General features: G+C 27.8%; 1 protein-coding gene across 3 annotated transcripts in view; it reads right to left on the bottom strand.

Annotated features, from left to right (window-relative positions):
* Nucleotides 1-331: 331 nt before the first annotated feature.
* Strn-Mlck (Stretchin-Mlck) overlaps nucleotides 332-10,623 on the bottom strand; it is a 201,305-nt gene continuing 191,013 nt past the window's right edge. For 2 of the 3 annotated variants that reach the window (XM_075310984.1, XM_075310983.1), the window contains 6 exons: nucleotides 8,507-8,739; nucleotides 8,165-8,447; nucleotides 7,746-8,087; nucleotides 7,299-7,581; nucleotides 6,221-7,148; nucleotides 332-885 (listed from right to left, as the gene is read on the bottom strand). In XM_075310984.1, coding sequence (XP_075167099.1) covers nucleotides 680-885; nucleotides 6,221-7,148; nucleotides 7,299-7,581; nucleotides 7,746-8,087; nucleotides 8,165-8,447; nucleotides 8,507-8,739 — 2,275 coding nt within the window. In that variant the 3' untranslated portion in view covers nucleotides 332-679. The remainder of the gene's footprint in view (nucleotides 886-6,220; nucleotides 7,149-7,298; nucleotides 7,582-7,745; nucleotides 8,088-8,164; nucleotides 8,448-8,506; nucleotides 8,740-10,623) is intronic. The other variant, XM_075310982.1, reaches the window with a different exon arrangement.

Here is a 10,623-nt window from a genome sequence, read left to right as displayed (position 1 = left end):
TTTCTTAGTAAATTTGTGTGTAGCTTCTTGAGCGCAATTTTTATTTATTTTACCGTTTAAATCCGCATAACTATGTCTTGAAACTTTTCGATTTCGATCCGTGTTTTGCCCAACCATAGAGAGAATAATTTACCCTTTCTAAGAGAGAAGTTCACCAATGTGGTATCACAATGGACTGAATAGTCTAAGTGACCCTTTCTTAAGCATCTGAAAGTTACCATTTAAATGTGATATGTATGCAGTCAGATTTTTGCCCCTTTTTAATTATTTTGTTCGCCAAAATGAGCATTCAATATCTTTTATCACCAAAATAATAATAAAACTACAAAAATTCTTTGATTTAGTATAAGATTTTTTTTTTGCAACTTATCTATATTCGAGTTTTTTTTTCAAATTTTCTTTTCTTAATTGGAGGGATACGAGTGTAACACATTTATTTGAATGTATAATAAAATATTAAATAAAAAACAAAACGAAACGAAACAATTATAATTAAGAAACAATACCAATTCGTAAGTATTACTTAATAACAATATAATCTTAGCTACAACTATTTATTTATATATAATATAAGGTATGGATTTAAATAATAATAAAAAAAGAAAACAAACAGTAAGAACAAAAAGTATTAATAAAAAGTAAAAATATACTTCCAAGGTATGATTAATTATTATGTGTATTAATAAAATTTATTTCGATAAGAGATTTGTGTTCGTCTAGCCTCGGTGCAAACAGTTTGTTGCTGGGCCAAACGATCGGTAACTTCTCGAACTCGATCGCTTAACCGGAACGTAGTAGTCGGAGACGTCTTGCGGGCTGGTATTGGTGAGCTGGGCAATGAAGTTGAGTGATGGCTGGATGAGCAGGATGTTGTAGTGGAGCTTGCTGAAATTTTTGATAGGGAAGAAAATTAGTTTATTTGATTTCGAATAACAATTGGAGAACAGTTTTATTCAGTTTTTGTAAATTATTTCTTTGACTTAGTGATGTAAGCTGATTATGTAAAATTCATTTTTAAAAACCAAATTCAACAAATTGTGTATATATTAAAATATTTTTTACGCAAACGAAAGGTTTAATTTTGCAAAACGACAGTGGTCTGATAAATATAATTTACTTAGTCTCATCCGATAAGTTCATACTTAGCTTCTTTTAGAAAAATTAAATGAAATGTTCGTAGGAAAATAGTTAATTCGAAAATGAAAGGTCTTTCATTTTTCCAATGCGAATGTGGGCCGATAAGTACTTAGCAAGGTGCAAAAGTATCGCAAGGATAATTTGCTGTCGTATATTATATTCTTATAGACAATTCGGGAAAAGAGCATTATCGTTTATTTGGATGGCAAATCACGAAGTGAAATTAAAAGGCGTTTGGATGCTGTGTATGGTGTCCCTGCAGCAATTTGTGTATTGAGCTCTAAGGAGTTCGCCCAACAGGTTTTGATAATTTGTTCCGAAAACGGCTACCCCAGAGAATAAGAAAAACAAGAAATATCCACGATTTTGTAATGGCAGACTATTAAAGATTCGCGAGATAGTTGGACAAAAGTTATTTCAAAAATTGCTTGAGTCCGAGAGATGATTTAGAAGTAGTGTTTGAAGCATTTTAGGAACAATGAGTTTTCAATTTCATTGTCGTTTCTTGATCAAGGGATTCGCGTTTGCTCCCAACGTTAAAACCCCCTTCTCTAGGCAAAAATGTCGGTCGAATGGGGAAGTCAACGCAGCCACGGATAGGGAAGACATCGCCGCGATTTTGAAGACCTCGAGAAAATGTCTTTTTCAGATGGTTAAAAAACTGGAACATCGCTGAGCTAATACCTCATTCACATTGCACTTCCGAAATCCACTTTGGCTAGATTTCGACTATCATTTGCTATATAAGAATGGGATTTCAAATCCACCTTTAGTAGATTTCGAGCCTAACATAATATGAATGAGTTATTAGTTTATCATATTAAATAAAGATTAAATTGAAAAATAAATTGTGATCCAAAGGATCCTTGTGAATTCCTGAAAACGATGTCCAAAAAATGTAAGGCTATTTGGACAGTTCCACATTCTTCTTTGCCTTCTACCACTGTTTTGGCAGTTCCTTGGTCCACATGTTCCGAAGAAACTTTGACAAAATTTTCTATAGAAATAAAATTTTGACAAAGTTTTCTAAGAATAAAAAAAAATTGAGAAAATTTACTGTAGAAATAAAATTTTGACAAAATTTTTGTATAGATATAAAATTTTGCAAACATTTTCTATAGAAATAAAATTTTGACAACATTTTTTATAAAATAAAATGTTGACAAAATTTTTGTATAGAAATGAAATGTTTACAAAATTGTTTATGAAAATAAAATTTTAACAACATTTTCTATAGAAATAAAATTTTGACAAAATTTCTATAGAAATAAAATTTTGACAAAATTTTCTATAGAAATAAAATTTTGACAAAAATTTCTATAGAAATAAAATTTTGACAAAATTTGCTATAGAAAATAAAATTTTGACAAAATTGTCTATAGAAATAAAATTTTGACAAAATTTTCTATAGCAATAAATTTTGAAATAAAATTTTGACAAAATTTTCTATAGAAATTAAATTTTGACAAAAGTTTTGTGTAGAAATAAAATTTTGACAAAATTTTCTATAGAAATAAAATTTTTATAAAACTTTTGTATAGAAATAAAATTTTATATAAAATAAAATTGACAAAATTTGCTATAGAAATAAAATTTTGACAAAATTTTCTATAGAAATGAAATTTTGACAAAATTTTCTATAGAAATAAAATTTTGACAAAAATTTCTATAGAAATGAAATTTTGACAAAAATTTCTATAGAAATGAAATTTTGACAAAATTTTTGTATAGAAATTAAATGTTGACAAAATTTTTGTATAGAAATGAAATGTTGACAAAATTTTCTATAGAAATAAAATTTTGACAACATTTTCTATAGAAATAAAATTTTGACAAAAAAAAAAACTGAAATCCAGATGTTGACAAAATTTTCTATAGAAATAAAATTTTGACAAAATTTTCTATAATAATAAAATTTTGACAAAATTTTCTATAGCCATTAAATTTTGACAAAATTTTCTATAGAAATAAAATTTTGACAAAATTTTCTATAGAAATAAAATTTGTTCAAAATTTTCTATAGAAATAAAATTTTTACAAAAATTTCTATAGAAATTAAATTTTTACAAAATTTTCTATAGAAATAAAATTTAGACAAAATTTTCTATAGAAATAAAATTTTGACAACATTTTCTGTAGAAATAAAATTTTGACAAAATTTTTGTGTAGAAATAAAATTTTGACAAAATTTTCTACAGAAATAAAATTTTGACAACATTTTCTATAGAAATAAAATTTTGACAACATTTTCTATAGAAATGAAATTTTGACAACATTTTTTCTATAGAAATAAAATTTTGACAACATTTTCTATAGAAATAAAATTTTTATAAAACTTTTGTATAGAAATAAAATTTTGACAAAATTTTCTATAGAAATAAAATTTTGACAAAATTTTCTATAGAAATAAAATTTTGACAACATTTTCTATAGAAATAAAATTTTGACAAAAAAACTGAAATCCAGATGTTGACAAAATTTTCTATAGAAATAAAATTTTGACAAAATTTTCTATAGTAATAAAATTTTGACAAAATTTTCTATAGAAATAAAATTTTGACAAAATTTTCTATAGACATTAAATTTTGACAAAATTTTCTATAGAAATAAAATTTTGACAAAATTTTGTATAGAAATAAAATTTTTACAAAATTTTCTATAGAAATAAAATCTTGACAAAATTTTCTATAGAAATAAAATCTTGACAAAATTTTCTATAACATAAAATTTTTACAAAATTTTCGATAGAAATAAAATTTTGACAAAATTTTCTATAGAAATAAAATTTTGACAACATTTTCTATAGAAATAAAATTTTTACAAAATTTTCTATAGAAATAAAATTTTGACAAAATTTTCTATAGAAATAAAATTTTGACAAAATTTTTGTATAAAAAAAAATTTTTTGACAAAATTTTCTATAACATAAAATTTTTACAAAATTTTGACAAAATTTTCTATAGAAATAAAATTTGTTCAAAATTTTCTATAGAAATAAAATTTTTACAAAATTTTCTATAGAAATAAAATTTTTACAAAATTTTCTATAGAAATAAAATTTAGACAAAATTTTCTATAGAAATAAAATTTTGACAACATTTTCTGTAGAAATAAAATTTTGACAAAATTTTTGTGTAGAAATAAAATTTTGACAAAATTTTCTACAGAAATAAAATTTTGACAACATTTTCTATAGAAATAAAATTTTGACAACATTTTCTATAGAAATGAAATTTTGACATTTTTTCTATAGAAATAAAATTTTGACAACATTTTCTATAGAAATAAAATTTTTATAAAACTTTTGTATAGAAATAAAATTTTGACAAAATTTTCTATAGAAATAAAATTTTGACAAAATTTTCTATAGAAATAAAATTTTGACAAAATTTTCTATAGAAATAAAATTTTGACAACATTTTCTATAGAAATAAAATTTTGACAACATTTTCTATAGAAATAAAATTTTGACAAAAAAACTGAAATCCAGATGTTGACAAAATTTTCTATAGAAATAAAATTTTGACAAAATTTTCTATAGTAATAAAATTTTGACAAAATTTTCTATAGAAATAAAATTTTGACAAAATTTTCTATAGACATTAAATTTTGACAAAATTTTCTATAGAAATAAAATTTTGACAAAATTTTGTATAGAAATAAAATTTTTACAAAATTTTCTATAGAAATAAAATCTTGACAAAATTTTCTATAGAAATAAAATCTTGACAAAATTTTCTATAACATAAAATTTTTACAAAATTTTCGATAGAAATAAAATTTTGACAAAATTTTCTATAGAAATAAAATTTTGACAACATTTTCTATAGAAATAAAATTTTTACAAAATTTTCTATAGAAATAAAATTTTGACAAAATTTTCTATAGAAATAAAATTTTGACAAAATTTTCTATAGAAATAAAATTTTGACAACATTTTCTATAGAAATAAAATTTTGACAAAAAAACTGAAATCCAGATGTTGACAAAATTTTCTATAGAAATAAAATTTTGACAAAATTTTCTATAGTAATAAAATTTTGACAAAATTTTCTATAGAAATAAAATTTTGACAAAATTTTCTATAGACATTAAATTTTGACAAAATTTTCTATAGAAATAAAATTTTGACAAAATTTTGTATAGAAATAAAATTTTTACAAAATTTTCTATAGAAATAAAATCTTGACAAAATTTTCTATAGAAATAAAATCTTGACAAAATTTTCTATAACATAAAATTTTTACAAAATTTTCGATAGAAATAAAATTTTGACAAAATTTTCGATAGAAATAAAATTTTGACAAAATTTTCTATAGAAATAAAATTTTGACAACATTTTCTATAGAAATAAAATTTTTACAAAATTTTCTATAGAAATAAAATTTTGACAAAATTTTCTATAGAAATAAAATTTTGACAAAATTTTTGTATAAAAAAAAAAAATTTTTGACAAAATTTTCTATAACATAAAATTTTTACAAAATTTTGACAAAATTTTCTATAGAAATAAAATTTTGACAAAATTATTCCATAACAATAAAATTGTGACAAAATTTTCTATAGAAATAACATTTTGACAAAATGTTCGATAGAAATAAAATTTTGACAAAATAAAAATTTTTTGTTTGTTAGTTTTTTGGTAAAATTTTCTCCAAATTTTGGTAGACTATGTTGGGCTTGAGTGGCAACCTTGCTCGGGACACCGCTCAAAAGTGGACAATTTTCGTAATATGTTTGCTATATTAGCCTCTTATAAGTGGATAAAACTTGAAAGACCGTAGGAATATCAAAAAGTCCATTAGTATATTAGAGTCAATTTTGAAAAATATTTATTACAAATCTATTTGTCTATTTTGAACATTAAAAACAGTCCATTTGGGCTTTTCCACGATTCCTCGAAAATTCGAGTTTTGTAAATTGTCGCAACTTTTCATACTTAGTAATGTGTACTATGACCTTAAAATTCAATTTAAATATGGGTATGTATACAATTGTAATATTAAATAAAGTAAATATTAATTTAATTAATTAAAAAAAAAAACTCAAAAAATTTAAACAAAAAATAAAAAACAATAATTACTTTGTTTAGGGCAAGCATCGGTTATTACTTTGCGTTTTAGCTTTAAAACATCCATGCAATCTTTACTCTTTGCATATCCACTGCCGCCGCTAGCTGCATGTGTACTCACTTGATGTTCCATACATGAGAATTTATTCCTTAGCATATTCACCTTGCCCGTTTTGTCATACAATGGCGGTTTACTGCATGGTTTGGGTTTCTCTTTAAGTAAACTATTCTCCAGAGATTTCTTACGCATTTGTATGGTATTGGTAAAATCGGAACGCATAATTATGGGTCCGGCACTGCCACCTGCTCCTCCTGCTGCTGTTGTTTGTGGGGAATTAAGTACTTCATGATCATCTTCAATTACCGGTATGGAGGGATGATGTTCTTGAGCTGCCATATTTAAGGTTTTCAATTCATTTTGATTTGCATCCAATTGTGGCATTTTCTCTGTAGGCACAACTAATCCCAATTTTGTTTCTTCGATATTATGATCTGCCTGATGGGCAATTTCTTCCAATTTCAATTTCAATAAATCATGGGGAACCGATATCGATAGATCTTGTAAATCTGCTGCCACAGCATGATCAACGCTATCCTTGGTGGGGGGACATTGACATTGTGGACCATTGGCACTACAATTGGAGCATTCACTGTAACCGGAATCACTGCGTTCACTGCATTGGGATTTTGTTATAACTTTTGGACTACGACGAGGAATTTCATGGACGGCATTGGGTAATTCGATACTAAAGTCATCATCTTCTTCATGCAATGAACCCATGGGAACGGAAACATTTACATTGGGATTAAACATGGAAATGCCTGATATAGAAGGCCTGGGACTATTCGGTAAAGATCCGGCGGCTGAGATTGCTGAATTACGACGTGAAGCTGATAATGTGGCCATACGACCCAAAGCTCTAATAGCATTGCCAGTTTTCTGGGTAATGCAATTAAAACAACAACAACAAAACAAACAAGCAAACAAACAAAAAACATAGAACAAAAAAAAGCATTAGGGAATATTATGCGCATCTTAACAATGGTTACAAAATCATGCTTTTTTTCTCTCATCTCGGCTACTACTTACTTGCCATTTACGTCGTATAATGAATTTCTTGAGTTTGTCGGTGCATATTTTCTTATTGCCAAGATTTTCATCGCGATGACCCTGTTTCAACCAGGGTGATTCTAGACATTGTTCTGCTGTCCAGCGATCTTCTTTGCGATGGACCAAAAGATTTGAAATGAAATCTTTTGCCAATTGTGAGACACAATCAAAGGCATCATCATCGAAATCATATTCGGCTCGTGTAATATTGGAGAATGTCTCAACATCGGTATCACCCATAAATGGTGATAATCCAGATAGACTAAAAAGTAAGTGGAAATTTTAGCAAGACAGAAAAACAGAATTAAATGCACCCAAAGAAGGAATATGATCACTTCATACCATCCAAAAATAACATTTTGCTCTTGAAACATGTTTGAGGTGATCATATTCCTTCTCTGTGTGTGATTTCCCATCTCAACTTACAGAACATAGCATATTACACCCACACTCCACATATCGGATTGAAATCCAATTGGTTCATAGCTTATAATTTCGGGCGATATAAATTCTGGTGTACCAAAAAGTACACGTACAGGGGAGTCCGTATTGAGACGTTGGGCTAAACCAAAATCTATGATCTTTATCTGATGGCATGTCCTTGTCTTACACATAATATTTTCCGGTTTAAGATCCAAATGGACTATGGACTGGCTATGCATATAGGCAACACCTTCACACACTTGTCTTACGAAGAGTATACAATCACGTTCGGTTAAAGTGAAATCATCGGCCACCACACGTTCGAATAGTTCACCACCGGTAATGCTGTAGATCAAAGAAAATGTGAAAAAAAGACCCCCATGAGACCTCTCAAATTAAATAAGCAAATATTTTTCACTTACTATTCCATGACCATTACAATTTCCCTTGAACTCTCGAATGAAGCAGCCAATTGCAATAGTTTGGGATGTTTCAATGACTTCATTATGGAAATTTCTTCTTGTACCTTAATACGATCCTTGGATTTAATGCATTTTATCATTTTAGCAGCCAAAATACGTTTGCTATCTTCTTTCTCTTGGACTTTGTAAACAACCCCAAAACGTCCCTTTCCCAATTCTTCCAAGATCTGAAAACGATCCTTAAACTCTCCGCCAGCTTTAATGGAAATAGGCTTGTGGAAGTCTATAAACAAAAAATAATTTAAACAAAAATAATTACAATATGTGTTAGAGTTTTCATACCATCTGTTGTGTCTTCTGTATCTTCTGCAATGTGTACAGGATCACTGGGTAAACCTGGTTCACTGCGACCATGTATATTTTCAGCTCTAACACGAAATCTGTATGTAAATGAAGGTTTTAGATTTTTCATTGTATAAGCCAAAGAATCCACCACACTGGCAATTTCTATCCAGGAAGATTCACTCTCTTGTTGATCAAGTGGAATGGAAGAATCCAATTGTTGTCTTTCAATGCTGTGGAATTGAAAAAAAAAGAAAATATTGAAAGTTAGTGATAGCGATTCCAAACTATACAAATCATAAATATTTTTATTACAATACACTCATAGAAAAAAAACAGTTACCCTCCAAAAAATTGTTTTGTAGACACAGCAGAAAAATCTGCTAAAACTGAAAATAGGTCTTCTGGGAAAAGGAAAAGTAGTCACCGTTTGCTGAAACAGCATACATTGTCTTGAAAATCGTTTGGGTAACATTTTTTAGCTAAAAATCTTACAATCTAAAAATTTTAAGTTGTTCATTGTTTTTTGCAGACTTTTTTCTAGGAGTGTAATAACAGCAAACACAAATTTCTGTTTGTGAGCAGGCACACTCAAAAAAGATATTGACCTTAAATCCAAAGATTTTGACCTTCCCTTAAGGATTTTGGTATTGATTCCGAGCCAAAGATGCGGCTTCTTTAAAATAAAAGACATTTTTAGCGACCTACACTGGAAAAAATATTGACGTGATATTAAAGATTGCACAACCTAAATTTTAGTATGCGAAATTTACAAAAGATTAAGGACAAATTTCTTTAAAATAATGAAATTTTAATTAAAATAAAGTTTATCATCTTTGCTTCAAACATTTTTTCATCAAATTTAGGACACAAATTTTGTAAATTCGAGTCCATCCGTTAAAGTCGAATGTCTTTGAACTATGGCTAATTTTCCTTAAAGTAAAGAAACACATTTTTGATTTAAAGAAATTGTCCTTAAATTAACTGAACTGGTTAATTTAAGGACTGAACTGGTTAATTTAAGGACAATTTCTTTAAACCAAAAATGTGTTTCTTTACTTTAAGGAAAATTAGCCTTAGTTCAAAGACATGCGACATTCACGGAGGGGCGCAAATTTACAAAATTTGTGTCCAAAATTTAATGAAAAAAAATTTTGAAGCAAAGTTTATAAACTTTATTTTAATTCAAAATTTTATTATTTTAAAGAAATGTGTCCTTATTATTTTGTAAATAATTTTTTCAGTGTACAAACACGGTACCCTCTTTTTATTATGAACAATAAATGCCTATAACAAAAACCCCATAAAACAAACAAAAATTGTGTATTTTTCTGAGATTCTTATATCCGTTATGTATGTCCAATATCAATCAGATTTATTGAAATTTTCGTATACAGTAGGCTCAAAAATCCAAATCCGGGGATCGTTTTATTTATGGTTGCACACAAAAAACCTCCGATATGATCTACATCGATAAAAGTTAACCCCTAAAAGCGCACTGCATCTTTTAAGATGCAGGCCTCAGTTTCGGCGATCACCTCTTCATTGCAGCCAAATTTTTTCCCTGCGATCATCTTTTTGAGGTCTGAGAACAAGAAAAAGTCGCTGGGGGCCAGATCTGGAGAATACGGTGGGTGGGGAAGCAATTCGAAGCCCAATTCATGAATTTTTGCCATCGTTCTCAATGACTTGTGGCACGGTACGTTGTCTTGGTGGAACAACACTTTTTTCTTCTTCATATGGGACCGTTTTGCCGCGATTTCGACATTCAAACGCTCCAATAACGCCATATAATATTCACTGTTGATGGTTTTTCCCTTCTCAAGATAATCGATAAAAATTATTCCATGCGCATCCCAAAAAACAGAGGCCATTACTTTGCAAGCGGACTTTTGAGTCTTTCCACGCTTCGGAGACGGTTCACCGGTCGCTGTCCACTCAGCCGACTGTCGATTGGACTCAGGAGCATTAGCGTAGCTAGACAATTTTCCTAGGGGGGGCTATAGCCCCCCTAGCTAAAACTTTATAGACTGAACTTATAGGTTCAACTAATGTTTTATTTCATAAAATTTAATAAAAAAAATAGACATCAAAATAATTCGACAATCAATTTATAA

The sequence above is a fragment of the Haematobia irritans genome, chromosome 5, assembly GCF_050003625.1.
Source record: "Haematobia irritans isolate KBUSLIRL chromosome 5, ASM5000362v1, whole genome shotgun sequence".
Lineage (NCBI taxonomy): Eukaryota > Metazoa > Arthropoda > Insecta > Diptera > Muscidae > Haematobia > Haematobia irritans.
This window is presented reverse-complemented; position numbering and strand designations above follow the sequence as displayed.